The sequence below is a fragment of the Talpa europaea genome (genome assembly GCF_964194135.1).
Source record: "Talpa europaea genome assembly, chromosome: 11".
NCBI lineage: Eukaryota > Metazoa > Chordata > Mammalia > Eulipotyphla > Talpidae > Talpa > Talpa europaea.
In genome coordinates this window covers 68,929,037-68,952,934 of record NC_140078.1, presented here as the reverse complement: position 1 = coordinate 68,952,934, position 23,898 = coordinate 68,929,037, and the positions used below count along the sequence as shown (strand labels likewise).

The 23,898-nt window shown below is 52.5% G+C and overlaps 1 protein-coding gene across 1 annotated transcript in view; it reads left to right on the top strand.

The window, feature by feature from the left end:
• Positions 1–13,518: 13,518 nt before the first annotated feature.
• DNAH1 (dynein axonemal heavy chain 1) overlaps positions 13,519–23,898 on the top strand; it is a gene marked incomplete at both ends in the record, with an annotated part of 67,417 nt that continues 57,037 nt past the window's right edge. Inside the window, 7 exons of the mRNA XM_084246740.1 lie at positions 13,519–13,863; positions 14,843–14,915; positions 16,057–16,231; positions 16,651–16,807; positions 17,963–18,095; positions 20,566–20,727; positions 21,278–21,530. Of these exons, the coding sequence (XP_084102866.1) occupies positions 13,519–13,863; positions 14,843–14,915; positions 16,057–16,231; positions 16,651–16,807; positions 17,963–18,095; positions 20,566–20,727; positions 21,278–21,530 (1,298 nt within the window). The remainder of the gene's footprint in view (positions 13,864–14,842; positions 14,916–16,056; positions 16,232–16,650; positions 16,808–17,962; positions 18,096–20,565; positions 20,728–21,277; positions 21,531–23,898) is intronic.

Genomic DNA, 23,898 nt, shown 5'->3' with positions numbered 1-23,898 from the left:
ATTTCTTACATCTCTGCCTCCTGCACCAGCCAAGGGAAGCCCACACCATGTAGCGTGGAATAAAGGGAGGTCTGGCCCCGGCTGTGACTGAGAGCACATCCATTGGGAGCCTGAGGGCTGGGGAACAAAGGGTTTGGCCAGGGTCACTTTGGTTGTTGGACTGGGCCCCACACCCCCCTTACTTTTTCTCCTCTCCAGCTTGGGAGGCAGGGAGCCATTGCCCACCCGGGGAGCAGGTGGTGTTTGCTGGGTGTGGAGCTGCAGCATATGTCTGTGAAGACTGTGGCAGGCAGGCGGGTGGAGCTGGGAGAGCAGGGATAGCCGGGCTGTGGCACCTGGGTACACTTGGGAGACGGCACTGGCTGGTCCTGAGTGGGTGTGAAAGGACCCAGATGCTGGAGGCACCAGCCCCAGTGCCCTGGCCTGGAACTCTTGCCTTTGGGGCCCTTCCCGTGGCCTCGTGGCCATTTAACAGCTGGTCCATGTGAATTAGCTTAGATAGGGCACGAGGGTGATTCTTTTACTCTGGGACTTACAGCATGGCCCCTGACACAGACTGGCATTCCTTCTATATCCCTCTGTGCCCCCACATGGGTTGGAGTCCCATTTGCATGTGAAGGCAGTCCGTGAGGCCACCTTCTCGCATTCCTCCAGAGGTTATGGTTTAGAAGTCTGGCATTTAGAAGATCACACCTTAAAGATGATTTGAACTCTGAAGCCCTGATTTCTTTTCTCCCTTTTCTTTCTTCCTCCAAGAAGTCCCCCAGACTTCCTCAGAGCATCGACCTCACTGGCTTCCAGGGAACACCAACCCGGTCTGGTCCTTTGCTGTTTACACTGATACTGTCCTCAGGAGCCAGGGTTTTGCTTAGTCATCAGCATTTCTTCTTTCCTGATGCCCCAGGCTGGCAGGTAATCATGGATGTCTGTGTACCCAGAGATGGATGCCAGTGGCTTGGTTGGTCCTGTGTGGACGTTGAGTTACTCTGACGAGAGTCCCAGTATGCCTGAGAATCCACAGTCTCTGGGCTGGTTGAAGTGGGGGGTGTAAGGGGACCCACTGGAGAGAAGAAAATGACTTATTCAAATCCCAACCTGTCAGGGTAAAGTTGAGCCTCTAACTTGAGTATCTGGCCACCTGTTCAGCACCTTCTGCTTCCTTCCCTGGACCACAGGCCAGTCTGGCTAGGGCAGAGCCTGAGGGTCCTCCCTGAACTCCACTTGGGAGGCTGCAGGACCTGCTGAACCAAGAAGAGAATGCTCCCTTCCCCTGCATCTGTTATCCTCTGCTCATACATGTGACAGCCCAGGGGACTTTGGCCTCTCCCTTTGCCCATCCCCCTGAAGAGATTTCAGTCAATTAGCACATACGGTATTTACTTAATTAGGGTAATGACATAATTAGTGTAACTTGGGCTCCATCACATGGCTGCAACATGCAATTAGGAACCGTCAGCAGGAGGTGACATTGTGAAAATGTTCATTCAATTTTGATTCCAGCATGGAGGCTGTAGCAGCTGCCTCTGCTGGGGAGGGAGGTGGGCAACTGTTGCTGTGTGTGTATGTATGGAGGGGAGGGTGTGGGGGATGGTGATTGCAGGCAGCTGGCAGGCAGCCTGGGACCGGGAGTCAGTGTAGGCAGGAGGGCAGATTCCAGGGTTGATGGAGTCCCTGACCAAACCTCTCCCATCACATAGATGCTTTGCCCCACTCTCCACCTCCAGCAACCACAGGGCAGGGCAGTGACCCTGGCTTGGTTGAAGTGGCTGAGATTGGGGGTCTGTCCCCTGTCCCCAAGTTCTCTGACTGAAATGTCTCCATCAATAGGTAGTTGCTTCTCTTTTTAGGGCTTTGCGGCTTACAAGAGCTATTGTCTCACCCTTGGTATGGTGGCTCTGTGAGACCACACTGGAAAGACTGGGGTGACTGCTATTATCCTCATTGGACTGGTGGGGAAATGGAGGCTCAGGGCTAGGAAGGTGGCAGAGCCAATCATAACTATGCTGACCCTGAGAGGCACCTCAACAAGAGCTCCTCAAGCCCAGGCAAATCAGCCCTGCCCCATGGGCTCTGTTCCTAGGAGGGAGCAGGGCTCCTTTGGGAATCACTGGCGGGTGGCGGAGTTCCCAGACTCCTGCTTCCTCAGCCCTCTCCACCCTCCCAACCCCCAACTTCCACTAGGCCATTCCCTCCCAACACTATACATGGCCTTTTCCTCAGTGAACCTCTCAACTTTCCTGGGGGACTGCAGGGAAGTGAGGGAAGATGAATGTCAGAACTATTTTTGTGGGATAGTGTCCTCAGATATGTTCCTCACCTCTCTGGGCCTGGCCTCCCCACTAGTTAGGGTTAGTTAGAGGAGTAACTCTCTGAGCCCCCATAAGAGGTCTTTGAAGGCAAGTCAGCCAGGTCATGCCTGCCTCATCCTCAGCAGAGCCCAGTATAGCTTCAACCCCAGCTGAGGCCAGACAGCCAGAATGATGGGGGTGGGGTAGGGGTGCGGTTCCCACAGGTATGACCCATGGTCCCTGCCTCACCCCATTCCCAGACTCTCAGCTCATTGGGGCCCATCAGTCACTCCTGGGTGTCCCCTCTACCTAGAGAGGAGGTAGCTGCCATTGCCACTGCCAAAGCCATCTTCCAAGTCCCATTCTCCTCCATGCCAAGCAGATTAGGGGATAATTAAGTAAAAATAGGCCTTCCGACCAGTGTAGCTCATTAAGGCCTAATTAAGTTAATTAGTTCCAGGTGTGGATGGCAAGGCTCAAGTGAGGCAGCGGCTGTTCACGGTAATTGCATTTTGCAGCAGCAGCGGTGGCCATGGTTATGGTGGCGATAAAGGCAATGTCTTCCTCTGAGGCCTGGAAGCCTGCCAGGGAGTTCAGGAGGCTGCCGCTGAACTGGGAGGGGTATGAAGCTGCCCAGGAGGCCAGGGACCACCCAGAGAGCCTTAGTCAGAGGTCAGGGTGTACAGGGCCCAGAGAGACCTGTGCTCTCTGCACATGTGGGCGGGTGTGTGTACAAAGCCACCAAAAGGGATTTTCCTCTCTGACTGAGCAGGGTGTGTGCCCAGTGGCTGGTTCTTTGGATCTCCTCACATCCCATGGTGGCCCCCAGGAAGACTAAAATGGCTTTGCTGAAAGGGAATATGTGACTGACTAAGTTGTAGGAGTCCACCTAAGTCACCCTCTCCATTTGGGTTGAACCCCCAGTTCCTATCTCTTTCTGGCAGGTGTATGGCTCTTAGAAATAGCCCCTCTTTGCTTGCAGTTCAGGGCAAAATGAGGCCACACAAGTCTGGGCCCTCCATAGAGGAACTGCTGACTGCCTCACTCCCTGTCCCTGATGTCTCCCTGAACCTGCTTGCTTGCTTTCTTCCTTCCTTTCTTTTTTAAGATTTATTTATTTATTTATACAAGCAGTGGGTACAAGAAGCTCGAGAGGGTGAGAGAATTCACCAGAATCAGAGCAGGGAACAGAACAGGCAGAGTGACGAAATACACTGCTGAGGGGAGCAGCAGGCTTGGCAGGAGTGGTCTGTTGCGCCATGTGGGACCCTCGCCCGAGGCCCCCTGAACCCGCTTTCTGCTGAAACTTCTCCTTCCAGGTGACCCTGAGGACCTGCGTCAGTTTGTAAAGGGGGTTCAGTTCATGTTCTTTTGCCTCCCAGAACCACAGTGCCTCTTGTGAGAGGGGTGGTTCACAGTTCCATTTAAGATGAAAAAATGAGGCTCAGAGAGGGAACAGAGGGCCTGGGGCCTGGGTCTGCAGCCTCAATTCTGAAGGGTGGTTTACAGCCAGAAGAGAAGACTGCAGGTTCAGTGCTAACAAGTTTGGCTTTTAGTTTTCTTTCACCTGCCCTGCAGCTCCCTCTGCCTGGGGTTCACAGTTCCACCCAAGCTGAGTGTGTCCTGAGGCAAGCCTCCCCCCATTATGACTGGTCACAAAAGCTGGACCGTGACCAGACAAAGGGACAGGAATGAAAGTACTGGTTGTCATGGCAACCTGGTGGGTTGCTGGGACCCAGGGGAGGGGTTTGGCTGTGTGCCGGAGCCTGGGCATCCAGAAGACCTCTGAGCATGAGCCAGGGTTGCCCAGGGGCTGTCAGGGATCCCCCTCCTGCTCCGGGTCCACCAGAGCCAGGCATACAATGACAATCTCACCCCCTCCCTGCAGCACCTGCTCCCCGGACCTCCCCCAGTGACCCCATTATTCTGCACCTGCTGCCCCCCTCCCCACTCATCAACCAAGGCCCATCCCCAGGGTACTCCCCGCCCATCCCCAGGTCCAGCTGCCTGCTCTGAGGACCAGCCAAGAAGGACTGTTTCCACAGGAAGGGCAGCAGAAGCCCTCGGGCAAGGTCCAGCTGCCAACCCAGTTCTGCCTAACCAGCAGTGAGCATGGCGATGAAACGTCCATTTCAGGACATCATCTCATCGGGAAAATGGGAACAGTTATTCCTGCCCTCGGGCCCTCCAAGAGTAACTTGGAAGGCGATCTGAAGCTAGAATGTCCCCACAACTGGGCCAGGATAGACAGCTGGTTGGGACGAGACTGTCTTGGAACACTTTCGAGGCCATCTCTGTTAGACCCCAAACACATTCCTGCATACTTAAGAGTCACTACTTGGTGGTAGAGATGACATTTCCCAGAGGCCCCTCAAGGGTATAGGGGAACGAGGCAGGGGACCCCTTAGTGCCAGGTGCTTGAGTGGCCTGTCAGGATATTGGGGAAAGAAGACACTGGGGCAGGGATCCTCACAGGAAGAGTAAGTGTTGCCAGGATGGGGAGGTCTCTCTGGGGATCTGACAGTCCATGTAGGGTAGGGAAACAGATTCTAGGAACTATCAGTGTCTGGGTCTCTGAATGGAGGCAGGATATGAGGGTTGGAGGAATGGAAGACCTGACAGATGTCCCTCCCCCTCCTGGAAAAGATGGAGGCATCCCAGGGCAACTGGTTTGTCCTGTGGCAACTTGTCACACTCTAGGGGCTCCTTGCAGGACATCCCCAGGTTCTCATCCTGTTTTGCTGCAGCCTTAGATGAGGCCCCTTCTGTCTTGCCACCTTCGTTTGTCCACCCAGAGTGTGGGAGCAGATTGTCAAGGAGACTGGCCTCCAGCTTCCCTCTGCCACAGCTGTTTGAATGCCCCCAGACCATTGTAGGCAGGGCCCTGCTGCTGACAGTGGCCTTCCTCTCTAATAATGAGGATTCCCTCTATGGAAAAAACCATACTGGCCTCTCTGGAAGCTCTTCCATATTCCTCCCTAGAGGTCTGGAGGGGCAATACTTTTGCCAGGAATGGAGGTTTTGGGGTCAGGGAAACAGTCCTGGTCGCCCTCAGACCACTCTGTGGAGTAGCCCCATATAGTGCAAGCAAGGTTTGTCTTCCCCACTGTGCAGGTGGAAAAACCAAGGCTCCGCAAGGGAAGAGACTCAGTGATTGGGTAGCTGGACCTAGCCACCTGCCCAGTTCGTAGACCTTTCTGTGGGGGGACAAAAGGTTACAATGGCACTAGGTGGACTAGAGGGCCAACATGAGGCCACCCACTCTGCCAGGAGAATGCTCAGCCTATGCTCAGCAACTTGGAGCTGAGGGGAAATGAGACACTCCCTGAGCCTAATTAGGATAAATAACTTTTTTTTTTAAAGATTTATTCATGCATACAAGAACTGGGGTACAGGCCAGATGTACGGGAGGGTGAGAAGATTCACCAGAGACAGAGTGGAGAGCAGAACAGGCAGACTGACTGAAATACGCTGCTGAGGGGAGCAGCAGGTGAGACAGGAGAGGTATGCCGCACCGTGTGGGTATCTCTCCGGCTGGCCGGGATCAAACCCATGCTGCAGAGGCTGCGGGCAGCTTCACAGCGCTACACTCAACCATCTGCGCCACCAGGGGAGGCCCAGGATAGATAACTTTCTGTGTAGCTGCTCAGGGCCCCTGAGATGGCCTATGGGAAATGTCACTGTCTCGGTGCCTGTCACCTGGAGCTTTAGCCTAGGCAGGTGGGGCCGCAAGAGTAGAGCTTTAGCACCCTGACCCCTTTTCCTGGACGTGGTGTGGAACTGTAGCGCAGAGGAAGGCTCGCTAAGGAAGAGGGCGTGAAGGTGGGATCAGTGCAGCTGAACTGCTGTCCCTGTCTTCATCTGATGGCCTAGATGTGGGTTGCTCTGTCTTCTAGTCATTTCCTAAGGGTCCTACCTCTACTGAGGGACTGGAGGGCTGCTGGGAAAAATAATACCCACTGGTCCTCACTATGCAAAGTCATCTTCCAGTTGGGGAACACAAGAGTAATTGTTGTGAGGTTGCCTGTCAAGTGGTAGGGGCTGTGATCCTCTGGGGCCTCTGAGGATAGTGTGTGTTCTGTGGGCTGAGGCAATCAGGGAGGGCTTCCTGAGGAGGTGAGGCCTGAGATGGGATGAAATGTAGAAAAACCAAAAAAGGAAGTAGTTCCTGCTGGGAAGCTCTGCATGAGTACAGCTGGGAGTGGGCTTGGCTAGGATGAGGGCTGAACAGTCCTCCAACCTCTCTGGGGACTCCTTTCCATTCCTCCCTGAACTCTGGGTTTTCAAGGTCTTGTCTGTCAAGCTAACTGTATAGATCAAAGGAGAATTAATTTGTCTCCACTTTCATTCATCAAAGAAAATACTGGTCAAAGCTGCTGAGGCCAGCTGGCTAAAGGCAGAGTCAGAGAGATCAGGGGAGGAATGGAGAGAGGATGAACCAGAACTTTCTCAGACCTCTCTTTGACACCCCCCAAGCCTGTGACTCAGTTTCTCTTGGCAGCAGCTCTTCTGGCCTAGCAAACCAGAGGGAGATCCTGGGGGCTCAAGAGGCTGGCTGGAGGCAGGTGGGGAGTGGGTGGCTCCAGCCACCTCATCTGTCTGCCTACAGCTCTCTGCCCTCTGTTCCCACTGTCAGGCCACATGAAAGGCCCATTCTGTCATCCATTCACACAGGGCTTTCATCTCTGCAGCCAGCAAAGCATTACTTCCAGCCTCAGCGCTCCCTCAGGCACAGGGGAGGGGAATGCCCAGGCCTGCCATGCCCTCAGCCCCCTTGCCTGGAGGGCCTGGGCCAGGGCCAGGGCACCCTAAGCAGCCTGTCTACCCAAACCCTGAGCTTTCACCCACCAGAGATGGGCAGACAGCCCCCCCCCCCCCCCCCCGCCAACTCTTGCAAGGAACCCTGACACCTTTTCCTGGACCTGGTGTGGGACTGCCCTCCATTTCAACAAGAGCAAGGCTTACCTCCCTTCCAGTCCTTACAGGGCAAAAGCCTTCCCACCAAAGGCGGGGCAAGAACCCAGGTGGGGCCAGGGCTTAGTCCCTTGTTCTCCCAGGGAATTTTAAGTGTGGTGGCCTCAAGGAAGATCAAAGCTTGAACCCATGCCCAACCATTGAGCATTAAAGTGTGGGCACCTGAAAGTGCAGGGGCCACTCATAGTCTCCTGCCAGGGAGGGAAGAAGGCAGTCATGTTCAGTGCCCACACCTATAGTATGGCTGGGCTGCTGGGAAGTAGAGCATCCCTGGACCCCATTTCTGCAAACTGCCCTATAGTTGAGGGACATAGCAGCGACCATCGCATGGTAAGGAGTGAGTGTGTCTGGGGCCTGGACCTCCTGAGAGCAGACCACTTTTTGGGGGGGCCTGTCCATCTGTCTAGCAGCCATGGCCCCTGTGATGTCACCAACCCAGTGTTGCTTGGCAACTTTCCAGGACTAGTGCATTGCCCCTCTCATCCCTGACGTCCCACCATGGGCTGATGTTGCCCTGGCAACCTGGATGGAGACTGCAGCTTTTTGGACAGCTGTACCTAGTGTGGGAAGTGCCAGGCAGAAGCAGGGAAGCAAGTGTTTCTCCACAGGCTGAGTCGGGGTACGCAGCCTTTCTCCAGACCTACAGAGGAGCCAGGCTGCCCTAAACTGGGCTTTGGGGGGAGTCTCTGTTCCCTTGAAGAGCTGTGGCCATTCTTGCCTCCCATCCCTCTAATGTACCTTTGTTCCAAAATGGTCACTCTGTACCCACCATAAACTAAAATCAACAATTAAAAGGGTACCCCTCTCCCTGGTCTTAACTAAGGAGCACAAGCCAAAAATCAGCTGGACTGACCTTGTGAAGAAGCTGTGTCAACAACAAAAAAGTTGTCTCAGGGCAAATCAGTAACTTCAAAGAAAGACTTCAAGGTTTATGGCATTGCTAAACTCCCTGTTCCCAGAAGATAAGGCTGTTAATAGATAGGGCAAATTTTAACAAACCTTCTTGTTTTCGTCAATGCATAGACAATATCAAATAGATACATTAATCGGACACCTGCCCGGACTTTCTCTGTCATAATCTTTGAAAATGAAAAATGTTTTCCTTGCAGATTGTATAAAATTCTCATTGTGAGGCTTAGAATTCGGACAGCTTTCCCAGAGTATGTGTTCTGAGATTGTTATGAGCTCGAGTCCTCAGTCTTTATTCTTTAGTAAACTCATTTTGGCTTGGCTCAGTTTATTTATTTATTGGCATTTACTGTGTGAATGCCAATAAAAATAGCAACTCTAGGCTGAGCATAGGGGGCAGCAGCATGGAGTTTGGAAGGATGGATAGGAGTGGGCTGGGGCAGAGCAAGAGGAAGGCTCTGGACAGGGAGGCAGGAGCCTGTGCAAAGGCCCAATTGCTGTCTCGCCTCATAGCACACACGCTGCCTTGGGGCTCCTCATGGCCTCGCCTCTGCCTCTCCCGCTCAGTGGACATTTAATGGTAGGGACAGAGGCCAGTGCAAATCTGGCACTAAGTACACAACACAGACCTGGCACCGATCAGCATTGCTAAAATGTCAAAACTGGACATTTGTGTTATGAACATCAGCAGGTCCTATTACTCCCACCCCCCACCCTCTCCCCACATTAACTTGTCTTCCCCAGTCTCAGGTTTCCCAGCGATGAAATAGAGCCAGTTGTGGGAAGGCTTTGGGTAGGGGTTCTCAGGTTGAATGGGGTAATTTTTGTTTGTTTTTTACTTTTGACATTTTTATTTATTTTTTAATTTTGACATTTCCAGGCCCCCCCATACTTGCACAGGTTCCACTCACCCTCCACCAAGCCCCCCATGCCCATACTGAATAGGGTGATTTTAAAATTTTCTTTTGGTTTGTAATCCAGCTCTTTTCTTTACAGAAAAAAAAGAAAGACCGGTACAGTGAACATCTGTAAACATTCAGCTTCCTAATTTAGCAGTCAACCACATTTATCTTCATACTTATCTATATCTATGTAAGTTTTACTGACCCATTTGAGAGGAAGTCACAGCATCAGACAACCCGCTTCAGTCCACATCAGCTAAGACTCCTACTTCACCACAATACCATGATCACATCTGAGAAAATTAACACTAACTCAATATCCAGGACAGTCTGGAGATCAAAGCCTGAACCCATGCCAGATTGTGGGAGTAAAGGGGTGCTTGAGACAGGGAGGGGGGGCAGGTGCACCCACTGCATACCCTAGGAGGCTGAGGTGGAGTTGCAGCCCTTGCCTGGGTGAGGCTGTGTAAACTGAGCCTCCAAAAGGTCAAAATGGACCCTTTCCGCAGTGAGGGACCCATACATCTTGTAGCTGTGTCCCCAAATTATTTGCATAGCTTCCCCCTCCCCCCCCAAACCAATATTCAGATCTTCCAAACTGCATTGGGCTGTTTTGTCCCTTACTCCAGAAGTACTCTAGGGAAGGGAACACGTTCTCGGAGGGGAGGTGGTGCACAGGGAACGCCCCAGGCCCAGGCCCGGGTTGAAGGGGGAAAACAAATCCAGAAAGGGAGGAACCACGTCCCGGCACCGAGAGGGGGATAGGGGGAGGGGCGTCCTTGCAGGTCCGGGGAGTTGCGCGGGCGGAAGCCCCTTCCCGGCGTTACCGGATGGGCCCGCCCCTTAGCAACTGGCTTAGCGTCCCTTCCTAGAGACCGGTCGCCGGACCCCACACTGCCAGGTGGAACCGGTAGGTTGGTGGGACCGAGGGGATTATGAGCGAGCGAGGGAAGGGGAACCTTGGTAAGGCACTGAGAGCGAGTGGCCAGGAAAGAGGATGCCTTTTCCAGCCCACATCTCTGCCCAGGAGGAGTCTGGGTGCCTCCCTGAGCCTTGGTCTGTGGAAAGGCAGGGCGGGGCACTTTCAAACGACTTTGCAGCTGGGTCCTGTGCTTACCAGACTTTTTTATTTTGGCGCCCCCCCCCTCCATCGCCCCCTTTTCCATCGCCCCCCCTTCCTCTGCCATGCTGGAATGTAGTCTCTGCTGCCTCCTGTGGAAGCCCATGCTGGGAAGGAGCTTGGTCTAGTTCTCCTCAGCCACAGTCCTCAGTGCTCCCATCTGTAAAGTGGTAGAATGCCACTGCACCTCGGTCTTGGAGTTGTTACAGAGATCACTTCCTTTCCTCATTCCATCCATTCAACCACACAGTCATTTCACAAACATTTTCTAGTCACCCACCGTGTGCAGCGTCTGGCGCCAGTCCTGATGTTCCAGAGATGAGTGTTTCTAGAAGTTTCCTGCATTTGCAGCCCTCATGCCCAGGTGGCAAGGGAGACAGATGTGCACATAAAATAAGGGGAGCTGTTCACTGGAGGGAGGAGCATCAGGCAGCCATGGGAACACAGAGGGGGTCACATCAGGTGAGTGCACAAAAAAGGTGGAGAGAGTGGAGAGAGCCCCTGCCTGTGGCAATTATTGCTGACAAGGACAGCGATTTCCAAATCTCTTAAGCCACAGGTCCATTTGCCAAATGAGACCTTACACAGAACCCTGTTATATGAAACAGATAAAGGTGCAGGCTCCTTACTGAACCAGCAGTGGGTGGCTTAGAAGCCCTCCTGTCCAGATCCCTCTCCCCCCATGGGCATTTACTTTGCAGGAGCTCAGGGTTCTTTGATACAATTTGTGAACCGCTGTTATGGTGCTTGGGACATGGACCTTTGGGTCAGCTAGAGGGAAAGACTTTCTATTCTGGTTCTTCCAGTTCTTGACTTTGTCCCCGTTGCAAGTTTTTTGATTTCTCTAGACTTTTGTGTGTGTGTGTGTGGGGGGGGGGTTGGTGGTGGTATCTGTTGTGATGATCAAATACCCTTGTTCATCTTTGTCCACCCAGACCAGTGCCTGATGACTGGTTGGATCCCTTAGAGTTGAATATCAGTGAGTCCAACCTGCAGTTTCTACCTCAAACCAATAGGGTTCCCAGGTGACCTGATCGATGGAAAGAATAACCTGGGTTCAAATTCCTCTTTTGCATCTAGGTAGCTGTGTGACCTTGGCCAGGTCACTTAACTTCTCTGAGCCTTGTTTTCCCCGCCTCTGAGAAATGAGGGCAGTCTCAGTTCTCACCTCAGAGTTTACATGACACATCCCCCATTCTTAACACAGTGCCTCTGGGGCCGCCTTTGCCATATCACACAAATGAGTAGGAGTGCCCAGAGTGACTGGTGGAGGCCTTGCTGGGAACCATGTCCCCTCCCTCTTGCCAGTCACACTTGTTCCCATGTACAGGCTGTCATCACACATGGGGCTGTAACAGGAAGCAGAGGTGTTTTTGTCTCTGTGTCCTCTACAGGCCTGGTGCGCCCCGGAGATGTGCAGGCACAGTGAACCTGGGCCAGGGGGCAGGGCATCGATGCTTATGAAGGGCTGAGGGAGGGGAGAAACAGGATTCGGAGTTTGCAGCTCACTCACTCTCTTTACTTCTTGGGCCAGGCTGGGATGCATTTCCCCCACCGCCAACCACACATGGCCATGCGGAAACAGCTCACAGGGGCAGCAGATCCACCCACCTCAGACTCCTTTTGCCCCCAGAAATCCAAACATTTCCACATCTGTTATTTCTGACAAAGCAACCAAGCCTTTTCACTGGAGAAACCAGGAAATGGAATGTTCTCTGGTGGATCCAGCACCCTGTCCTCTCCACAGCCTGCTCTGTCTCTTTGGTGCTTTTGTTCAAAAATGAGGCAGACATCTGGGTTTGCAGCCATCATGGGGCTGAGCCACGTTGGGTCCTCTGCCCTTGAGGGCACTCTAGGCAGGGCTGATAACTCTCAGATGGGTGGGCAGACTCAGCACTGTTTTCAGCATCTGTTCTGGGAGACCACCAAAGAGCAGACACAGGAGGCAGAGTTCTGGTGGGCTGTAACTGGCGGACTAAGAGCCGGTCGACCTTGGGCTGAGAGTCTGGAGCTTCCTGCCAGAGCCCCATCTGACCTTCATGGTCTCTCAAGTGGTTTTGCCAACTCAGCCGCCCCTTGTTAAAAATGGGTGCAGCTGCAGGCTGCCTCAGTGCTGCTGGACAGCTTTACTCCAGACAGCCCGAGCACCCACCCCTCTCTTCAGGTCTGTCCAGGCCAGATTCCAACAAGAGACCTGTACCAGCCAGAGACAGTGGACAATGGAGCACAAAACACACAGCCAAGAGTGGCCTGGGCTGCAAGCACCTGGCTGCTTTGACCCAGTGTGTTGGGGAAGAGGGGGAGGAGAATTGGGGGATGGAACTGGCAGGGAAGGGGTGTTGCTTGGATCAGATCTGTTTCCTTTTCTTAAGATACCCCTACCTTTGCAAATTTTAATTTTTTGAGCCAGCATTAAATGAAAACCTCCTCTGCCCCATCCCTTGTCCAATTTATTGCAATCCTCTGATATGGGATTTACCTGCTGTTGCATTTTGAGGTAGCCAAAAGCAACAGTGGCTTGGCAAGGACTTGCTCACCCCGCAATAAAAACTACAAACTCTTGTCCTCGGGATGGTACATGCACATGCAAGCCAGGGGTGCATCTGTTGCTCCTTTTGGGGACATGGGGGTGTGTATTTCCTGAACTGGGCTGACCGAGAGCCAAGGTGGGTGAATATCATCCTGTTGCTGGTAGTGGGATCTGTGGGCCAGGGGCGGGTTGGGTCCTCCCAGGGAGGCTCCTGGGGTGTGATTTGGAACAGGCATGGCGGGGGGAGGCAGGATCCAGTGCTCACTGATGGTAGTGGGATTTCATCCCCCACAATGGGAGAAGCAAGCCTGTAGGCAGGATTGGGCTGGGGCATTGGGGTTGTCTCTGGCTGAAAGTCATTTTTGTTAAAAACAAAGAGGGGCCTCCTTGTCTCCCCTGGTGAGAAGCCAGGCTTTGCTCCCTATGGGGTGGGAGTCGGGGAGAGAGGTAGGCAAGTGCAGAAAGATACACCGGGGTTGGGGGCATCTGTAGAATTTCCCAGACTCCCTGCGCTCAGTCCCTGACCCTGGAGCTCATTTTTTATATGCAGCATCCAAGAAGGCCCCGCTGTCTCCTGATTGTACCCTCCTGTCTAGTTTAGGAGGAGACCCCTCCTTCTCTCCCTACTTCCTCTTCTGTTACCCATGCATTGGGGCCTGAGGCTGGTTGTGGGGTGGCAGACTAGGCACTCCCATATTGTGGTGCCCCTGGGGGCTGAGCAGAGTCTGACAAGGGCCCAGTGACATCATTATTTTCTCCTAGGAGTTCTGACTGGGGCATCGCCCTGAGAACAACATGGAGCAGCCTAAACGAGAAGGCGACAGCCCAGAAAGGGACCCCCAAGGCCCAGAGTGTAGCAGTTCTCTTGTAGACCAAGCATGCAGTCTGAGGAGGACTCAGATAGGCCAAGAGCATAATCTGAAGAGCTTTCTCGGGGCAGATTTTGAGTCGGAGAAGCTTCCTCCAAGCCCTGGCCCCAGACCCTCACTTTTACCCGTCACCCCTGACATATCCAATCTCTCAGACCTGGGGCAGCCCCGGAAGTTGCCCCTGACAGACAATGATAAGAAGTATCCTCTGATGAAGCAGCGTGGGTTCTACTCGGACATCCTCAGCCCTGGATCTTTGAGTCGACTTGGGGTGAGTGTGATGGCTGTCCCCTACCAAGCTGAGCCCGCTTCTGGGTCCCATTTGCCCATCCTTCCATCCACCCATCCATCTCTCCATCAGCCCGTTCATTTATTTATCCATCTATCTGTCCATCTGCCTGCCTAGTAATTTGTCCATCCATCTATACTCCCACCTACCGATGTGCTCATCTATCTGCCTGCCCATTGATTCAACACCTCTTTACTGAGCACCTGCTGTGTGGCAGGCCCTGGACTGCACAATGAGACAGTGAGGACAGGACATCTATGTTCCTTTTGTGGGCAGTGGCTTTGGTGGGGGAGTCCCTCTCCAAGCTCTAGTTGGGGAAGGGGCCCTTAGATGAAGTGGCATGCTGTTAAATTCTCAGAGATGGGGATGCATTTGCTGGGCAAGATAGGAGCTTGAAGGGAGGGTTGTTTCAGGTAATTAGTGGGCATAGAAGCAACAAAAACTTGGGGTCCCTGACAGAGGTTATATCCCATGTGGAGAGGAGGGTAGAATATGAAGGGAGAGAGGGAGGCTTGGGGCCGGGGCGGGGGGGAGGTGGTGAAAATGGGATGACAGGAGGAGAGTTCCTAGAACCCCTCAAGTTCGAAGCCACCTAGGAGGGGCCGAGAGAGAGAGAGAGAGAGAGAGAGAGAGAGAGAGAGGGGGGGGGGGGAGGGGACTCATAGTTGCTACTTGTATCCAGACTGGTCCTTGGGAAGGGAGGTGTGTACCGAGACACCTGCCACCCTTTTGGCATCTCTGTCTTGGGGCTCAGACCCTGTACACACACCCGGAGTGTTCTCAAAGTGAGCAGGAAGTCGCGTAGGGCCAGAGTGGGGGAGATGTAGCCCAAGTGGCTACCACTTTTGCCACTGTGGCCTCTACCCCTGCCATGCCCCTGGGTGCTTCCTGGTGGCCTTGAAAGAGACAACTAACCTTGGGGGCCAAAAGATGTTTTTAGTCCCTCTGGGTTTGATTTTAGGAAGTATGCCGTGGCCCCTTCGTGAACCAGGATCTCCTGCGGCAGGCTGACCTCAACAAGTTCACCCCAAAAGGTGAGTACCACAAGGGTGGGGGGGGTAGTTACATTTACAGCAGGGCCTCTAGCCTCAGGGAGAGTGTCTCTTCCTGGCTGAGGGTCTCAGTTTTCCCAACTGTAAAGTGGGGATAGCAAGAGATGAGGTGCTTTGCAACGGCCCAGCTCACAGGCTGGCGAGGCTGCTCAGGCCATATGGATCCAGCAGCAGGCTTTGCTTGCTTCGCTGAGACTCCTTTTTGGCCCCTGATGTGCAGGGCTGAGCCCTGGACTGGGACTGGTATCATAGACCCACAAGTCAAAAGCAGGTGATTAGGGGTCTGAAAACTACCTTCTTGGCCAGGCCTTTTTGCACTGTGGGCTCCCTTGAACAACTGGCCGCTCTGGCAAGGCAGGCCGGTGGCCTCTGCTGAGCCTTGGAGGGACCATCACTGAGCTCTCCTAAGCCCTGTGCTTCATCTCCTGAAGCATATTTCTGCACCCCGTTCCCCATCTATATGGCCTTGGTGTGCCTGGGACTTTTCTTTCCAATTAACACCCCTGGGAAACCCCTTGGTCCTGGGCAAACTGAAATGGTCACCCATCGGTGGGTCTCTCCACCAACACTGGAATGAAGACCTCTGTCTCTCCTGGTTGTCTATGTAGGGGTGGCCATTTTGTGCCTTAAGGGTCCCACAGGGCCCAGGTAGTGATGACCCCTTTTCCGAAGGTATCCAAGAGGCCTTGAGTCTGCAGATGGTCCCAGGGAGTGACTGGCTTCTGACTGATGCTTGGGGTGTGGGGGGGCTTGGGGTTGGGGTGGGAGGCAACCATCTCAGATGTGCAGGGAGAACCACTTCTTCACCTTCCTGTCCAGTTGTATCCTCTTGGGTAGTTTGGCTCAGCACCTGTCTTGGGCATTGGACGCTGGTGCTGGGTCACAGTGGCCTGGAGAGAAATGGTTGAGTATGCTACCTCTGGGCAGGGAGAGCAGAGCCAAAACAGACTGCTGGGGGCCCTCGCCCAGCCCTTTGCTCTCCCGCATCTGACTTCTCCCCAGCCACTGGCAAGCTCCAGCATCCAGTGTTCCAAAGCACGCATGTTGGAGTCCTGCCCCATGCTCTGTCGTGGGGTTGCAGGGCTCTGGCCAGAGCCCCTGAAGCTCCTGCCTCTGCCTACAGTCAGAACCTTTGAAGTTCCCGAAGACTTTGAGGAGCTTCTGGAGCAGCAGCACATTGGACCCACCACCCAGTTGCTCACCCAAACTGACTTTCCAGTGCAGGCCTATGAGCCCAAGGTGCAGGTGCCCTTCCTGGTGCTGCCAGGCCAGTGCCCCCGAAAGATTGAGATTGAGAGGTATGGCCAAGTGGGCTATGGGAGGGCTTGTTTTCTGAGAGACGGTGTGCACCCCACTTGGGTGAGGGACAGCACCTGGCTAGGCACCACCTCACAGCAGAGACTACTGAAGTTGGTCTGTATGTAGTGATGGTGAATTTCCTAGCCATTTGATGCCTTAATAGGAACAAATTGCTTTCCTTGCTATGGAATTGGGGAGGGTGTCATTGACCCAAACGCCAGGCAGGACTGAAGAGGATTGGGGGCTCAGACAGCAACCCCAGCCACCAAATACTTTCTGATGTGTCCCGGAGGCCCAGAGAATCCATGAGGGAGACCCGGGCTACACCCTACTCCTGAGACCTCTGGGCCCTCTTGGACAGCCATGGATCCCCTCACCAAAGCAGAGTCGTGCTGATGGCTCCTGGCTCTCCTGCTAGGAGGAAGCGGCTGTATCTGAGCCTGGACATTGAACAGTTGCTAGCCAGAGAAGGCATCGACTCCAACAAGCTCATGCCCAGGCACCCAGATCTCCAAAACCCCCAGACCATCGAACAGGGCCTTGACCCTCTCTTCCCCATCTATCTCCCACTGAAGGTGAGCCCAGCTTGCACCCAGGCCTGATGGTCGGGGGGTAGGGGTGCAGGACTATGGTGGAGGAGTCAGACCCAAAAAGTTACCCCCATGGCAATCACAAGTGCTCACTTATCAGATAGGACAACTCTATAATCAGAGCCCACCTTAGGGGTCTCTCACTTCCTGGGCTGGGGCAAGAGGGGTCCTAGGTGTCTTGGGGTGCTGATGTTTGCTTCTTCCCTGGGAGCCTGGGCAGCCCCTGTACCACCCCCCCACAGCTACCGAGAAGCAGCCCAGTGGGATTGTGGAGTATGTACAGGTCTCCTGGACCACTGCTTCTGGATGCACTGATGAGGGTGGGCATCATTGTAGCCCCTTTGGGGTACCGATGGGGAAGCTGAGTCTAGGGAGGAGACAGAAGGAGCATGGCTGTGTCTCTCTCCCACCTCCCCGCCCTTCCTCTCCATGACCTTGAGTGTCTCTTACCTGGTGGTCTCTGAGAAGCAGACTCCAGATACATATCACCCCACTAAGTGTGGGCTCCTGACAGCACTGAGACCCCAGTTCCAAGACTGGGTGGGATATTCGGGAAAGTCCAAAGGCTACCTCTTTCCTCAGGCCTGGTGATCATGGGCAGTGGGAGGGAGAGCCGTGTCCTGCTCTGAGTCCCCAGATACCCTTCTGCTTGACCGTCGGGGTGGCTTGACTGGAAAGAGATCCAGAATCGACAGATCGTGAACAGCAGAGCTGGAGCTCAGGTCCCTGGCTCCTAATCCCTGCCTACTTAGGCATCCCCGCCCTCTGGCATGCCCAGCCCACTCGGTCTGAGTCATCTCCTTGACAGCTACTGCTTTCTTTTTTAAAGATTTATTTATTGGTTGATTGATTGATTTATACATACATGCATATAAGCACTGGGTACAGTCAGAAGTGCGGGAGGGTGAGAGAATTCACCAGAGTCAGAGCGGGGAGCAGAGCAGGCAGAAGGACTGAACTACACTGCTGAGGGGAGCAGCGGGTGGCAGGAGAGGTCAGTGCGCCATGTGGGGTCCTCCTCCGGTGGCTGGGGAGCATCCAGGGATCGAACCGGTGCTGCAGAGGCTGCGGGCAGCTTCGCAACCCAGCGCTCAACCGCTGCGCCACCGGGGAGGCCCGACAGCTACTGCTTTCTTTCAGGTGTTCGACAATGAGGAGTTTGACTGCCGGACCCCCAGTGAGTGGATCAACTTGGGCTTGGAGCCAGGGTCTCAGGACAGGAAACCTGTTCCTGGAAAAGCCCTGCTGCCTACCGATGACTTTCTGGGGCATGGTGAGCAGGGCCAGCCTGGGTAAAGGGCAAGATCCTGGTCTGTCTCCTCCTGTCCCAGCGGCAGTTCTGCCATGGAATCCTGGGCTGTCCTGGGCCTGGAAGCCATGGGAGATGAGGCTTCCCCATCTTTTGAGACCTCCCAACTGGGATCCAGGTCAAGGGGCAGCCACTCAGAGGCAGAAAATGCAGGGACCAGGAATGCATTGGTAGGAGGACTGGGGAAGGGGTAGCTGAAAGGCATCTAGTCTTAAAAAGAGATTTTTTGACATATTTGTAATAAAGACTGCATGTTTATTGGAGAGGTTCTAATCTAAGGAGGCACGATTCAAGACCTTCCATCCCCACATTCATAAATCACCATGTTCCAGCTATGACTGTGGCTTCTCGCCTTTCACCTCTGCATGGACAACACACACATACACATTTGCTTTCTTGTAAGCACACATATTCACAAACACACTAACACACATACAGGTGCACTCATGCACTCAGTGCACAAATACACACATATACACTGTCACCAACATACACAGACCTACACTGATGCTGCTCATTTTTGCCACTTCTTGGCCTTGTCTGTGTCTACACAGTGTCCCTTTACCCTAGGTCTGCTCTGGGGGCCGTGAGGCTCTCTCTAGTTTGCTGCTTTCAGCAACAGGGCTGGCCTGAGCTTCTACAGCCACCCTGGCTTGCATGTTGGTCTCTGCAGGTATCCTAGGGAAGCTTGAGTCAGTACATTGGATGTTGGAGGTGACTGGCTGTTCCCCTGCACAAGGCTGAGGGTGTCTATGCTCCCTGATCCATGGTGGACAACCCCCCACCACCGATCCCCAAGCAGAGAGTGGGTAGGATGCTGGCTGTAAGACTGCTCAGCTGCCAGGGGGCCCACAGTGGGTCCACTGAGGAGGTTGTAAGTTTATGTTTCAATTTAAAAGCCTGTTAATGTGGGAATTAATTTCTCCAAACAAGACAAGAAGCTTAGAATGTTCCCTTTATTTTGGACTTAATTACAAAAATAATTTAATTCAATTGCTCCCAGATCTCCAATTCCTGGTGATAAAACCCAAAGGTTTGGGGGTGCGTTATCTTTAAATGCACCAAATACCAGCCTTTCCAAAGTGCTGCTGCTTACACCCTTTCAGGCAGGCCCTGGCCTTGCAGTGGCACTCAAGGAAGGGCTGGGCTGGCAGGGAGCATTTATGGCAGGGAGCTCTGGTTTTCTGCTGGGGGCTCCTTGTGAAATATTTTCCTCTAAATTGAGCCAAGACAAAGTCAATATTTTCAGAAAGGAAACTGGGCAAGGAAGGGGAAAGCAAAACTGAAACCCAGAGCTGGACAGCAAGCTCATTTATTCATTCATCGAGCGTCCACACTCGTGGAGTTTCTTCAGAATTCTGTCCTTTTGGGCCTCCCCTGGTGGCGCAGCGGTTGAGCACTGGGCTGCGAGGCTGCCTGCAGCCTCTGCAGCGCCAGTTTGTTCCCCGGCCGCCGGCGAGGGTCCCACAGAAAAAAAAAAAAGAATTCTGTCCTTTTTTCCTTCCTCAGCCTGATCTGCAGAATCCACCATCTTCCTTATGTAAAAGTTTATTCAGCATCTACTATGTCCCAGTTTCTGTTTCAGGTACAGGGACACAGCTGTGACCACGACAAGACAAACCCCCTACTCCTTGGGGAGCTGACACTAGTGTGAAGAACCAGAGCACAATGTTAGGTTCAGGTGATAGGGTAATAGGCCAGAGAGCACTGGGGCAAAGGAGTTCTTTTAGGCAGATGCTTCTCCAAGGAGAAGTCATTTGAGAAGTGAACAAACCAGCAATGGGTTGACCTGTGTGAAGACAGTTCTGGGCAGAGGGCCTGACCAATGCAAAGGCCCAGAGGCTTGAAAGTCCCTGGAATAGCTAGACATCGTTGTGACTGGAGAGAAATGGGGGTAGTGGCAGGAGGTGAGCTGGAGAAGTAGGTGCACACTTTCAGTCCAGCGAGTGGGTGTCAGGCCCTTCCTTACCCAGCAGGCCCAGAGGCCCATGACAAGGTCTTGGCAGGGCAAGATGTGAGGGCCAGGAGTTCAACTGCCCTGCCTTGTGCAGCCTAAGTGGAGGGCTTCACTCTTATTCACCTTGAAGAGGTCCAGCTCAGCCATAATGACTTCACAACAGGGTCCTCGACAGGTCTGTCTGGAGCTTTCCTGCATCCTGTCTTAGCCCTCCTGGGCTGTGTCTCTCTGTCCCAGTTGGATCATGCAGAGCACAGGGGCTGAGAGGCTCGGTCCTCCTAGCTTCTCCTGTTCGTAGGGGCGCCTTAGAGGCCAACTCAGCAGGGACACAGAGGTCCCACACTCTGCTAGGCCAGAGGAAGTCATCCTGGTGGGAAAGAGGTTATATTAGTGACCTCTGAGAACCAGCATCTGCTGCGTACACCCGAAACCCTGTGCAGGGAGCACTGGTGGGTTCCCCTGTTTCTCCTGTTTCAGAGGACCCCAAGAGTCAGAAGCTGAATTATACATGGTGTAATGTCGGTGTCCTGGACTATGATAAGGAGAAGAAGCTTTACCTCGTGCATAAGACAGATGAGAATGGCTTGGTGCGAGATGAGATGGGAAAGCCCATCCTGAATGGAGGGATCACTGCTGAAGGTACAAGGTCTCTGCTCCCCCATTCCTCCCTGTCAGACTCCCAGTTCAGGCTAAGTCTGTGATAGAGGCCTAACGCAACCTGAGCGCAGTTGACTCTGGTCTGAACTCTCCCTCGTTCAACTGCCCTGCAGCTGCTAGCCCCTTACCAGAGAGAACCAGAGGATGCATCACTCAGAGATCCCAGGAAGGGCAAATGGTGATTAGTTGATATGCCAGCTCTGAGCAGTTATGCTCGTTTCAGGGTGATGTTGACAAGCCCAAGGCCTATGGATTAATGGTGTCTGCTCTGGGTGTGGCCTTGAGGATTTGATGTTTAACAGCCACCCCTATATGATTCCTTGTCTGTGCACAGTTCTTCAAGTTTACAAAGCACTGTCACATTAATCCATGACAACCTGTGAGGTGGGCAGAGTTTTATAGATGTGACAGTGGGTCAGGGAAGGGAAACCACTTGCTCAGGGCACAGTGCCTCAGTGGCAAAGCCAGACTGGAACCCAGTGCTCCTGCCCAGACAGCCCGACTCCTGTTCCATTCTCCCTCTCTCCCCCAGGAAGGCCGCCCCTCCTGCTCTGCCAGTACTGGGTGCCACGGATCCAGCTTCTGTTCTGTGCCGAGGACCCACGTGTATTCACTCAGCGTGTGGTTGAGGCTCATGCCTTGCGCAAGAACACGGAAGCCCTGCTGCTGTACAACCTGTATTTGGACTGCATGCCCTCTGAGGGCCAGCGCGTCATCAGTGAGCAGAGCCTAAGCAAAATCAAGCAGTGGGCCATGAGCACACCTAGGATGCGCAAAGGACCCTCGTGAGTCCCTTCCAGACCCTTCTCCATGCCTGCATATCACTTCCTCTAAGCCACCTGATGGGAGATTAGTGTTCCCTGGCAGAGTGTTGCTCCCTCTGTGCCCATCTGCTGGGGGTTGTCTTGCCCACTGCATTGTGGATTTCTTGAGGCCCAACCAGAGTCATGGATTCTTGTTTGATTTCAAGGGTTAAAATCTGTAACTACCATCTTTTTTATTTTGGTGCTCAAATTTTCCCAAGTTTGGCCAGGGGGAGTCTTCTCATGCTGATTCTTGGGTCTTTCTAGCACTTTCTAGCACAGCAAGAAGTTTCAGACTATCTTGTAATTTCCCAGACCCAGCCCTAAATCAGCTATTTCTCCAAAGAGCCTTGTGTCTTTTTGGTGGGGAGTGGTATATAGAAGCCATGAGCTCGGCATTGCCAAATTCAGTGTCATGAAGCTTTCCCCCTATGTATTCTCTTCAGAGTTTTATAGGGCCTCCCCTGGTGGCGCAGCGGTTGAGCACTGGACTGCGAAGCTGCCTGCAGCCTCTGTAGCGCCAGTTTGATCCCTGGCCACGGGCGAGGATCCCACATGGCGTGCAGACCTCTCCTGCCACACCCACTGCTCCCCTCAGCAGTGTATTTCGGTCCATCTGCCTGTTCTGTTCCCCGCTCTGGCTCTGGTGAATTCTCTCACCCTCCTGCGCTTCTGACTGTACACAGTGCTTGTATAAATAATTAAGATTTATTTAAGATTTATTTATTTATGCATACAAGAGCTGGGATACAGGGCCTCCCCTGGTGGCGCAGTGGTTGAGCGCTGGGTTGCAAGGCTGCCCGCAGCTTCTGCAGCGCCGTTTCGATCCCCGGCCATCGGGCGAGGGTCCTACATGGCGCGCATACCTCTCCTGCCGCCTGCTGCTCCCCTCAGCAGTGTACTTCGTCAGTCTGCCTGCTCTGCTCCCCGCTCTGGCTCTGGTGAATTCTCTCACCCTCCTGGGCTTCTGACTGTACCCAGTGCTTGTACATATAAATAAATAAAATATTTTATCATTGATTCTCTGGGGCTTTCTAAGTATACAGTATCTGTAAATAGAGATAATTTTACCTATTCTTTTTTTTTAATTTTTTTTTAAGATTTATTTATTCATTTATACATACAAGCACTGGGTACAGTCAGAAGCACGGGAGGGTGAGAGAATTCACCAGAGCCAGAGCAGGGAGCAGAGCAGGCAGAAGGACCGAAGTACACTGCTGAGGGGAGCAGCGGGCGGCAGGAGAGGTCTGCGCGCCATGTGGGACCCTCCTCCGGTGGCTGGGGAGCAGCCAGGGATTGAACCAGCGCTGCAGAGGCTGCAGGCAGCTTCGCAACCCAGCGCTCAACCGCTGCGCCACTGGGGAGGCCCAATTTTACCTATTCTTTTCCAATTCTTTTTAATGGGGTCAACTTTGGCACACTTTTTTTCTCTAGGAAATTATGCTATCTAGATTTGAACATATATTTGTGTGGAATTTTGTATACAATTTTTTTTAATTTCCCCTTGTCACTTTTATTTTCTAGAGTTTGCTTCTTTTTAATTTTTTTTTTTTTTTGCTTTAAGTTGTTTATCACTGTTGGTTTGTTAACAAATATCTAGGATTTAGATTTATTAACTTGACTACGTCTACCTTATTTCTACTTTCACTTTTATTATATCCTTTCTTGTCCCTTCTTTTGGCTTAAATTGTTATGTTTATAGTTTGTATGTGCATATATGTGAGTGCGTGTGTGTCTTTAGGAATTTAATTTACTCATTTACATTCTTATTGATAAATGTATGTCTTTGAACTTTTTTCTGGTGACTGCCTTAAAAATATTCCACAGGTTGATTCACAGTATTTCTTATTTTAATGCAAAAATTTAGTTTGTGGTTCCTATTTCACTAAAGAGTTGTTTGATATAAGGTTTCAAGAATTTTCCATGTGGGAAGGCCTGGCTAAAAATTTTTGTTAATAATTTCTGTCTTATTGCATTGTGGGTTAAAGTAAAAATATTTTTCCTGTAATAAGTGAATCAGGCCCATTCACATTTATTGATATGGCTGATTATTTGATCTTAATTCTGTCCTTATTTCATGTTATAATTATTTTTGAGTATTATTGTACAATAATACTTGTGTTTCTACATATGATATATTTTCTTTCTTCTTTTTCTTCTCAATTTTTTTTTTATTTGGGACGGTTTGTAACTTTATTTTATTTTATTTATTTTTTTAAAGATTTATTTATTTGTTTATACAAGCACTGGGTACAGTCAGAGGCGCGGGAGGGTGAGAGAATTCACCAGAGCCAGAGCGGGGAACAGAACAGGCAGAAGGACCAAAGTACACTGCTGAGGGGAGCAGCGG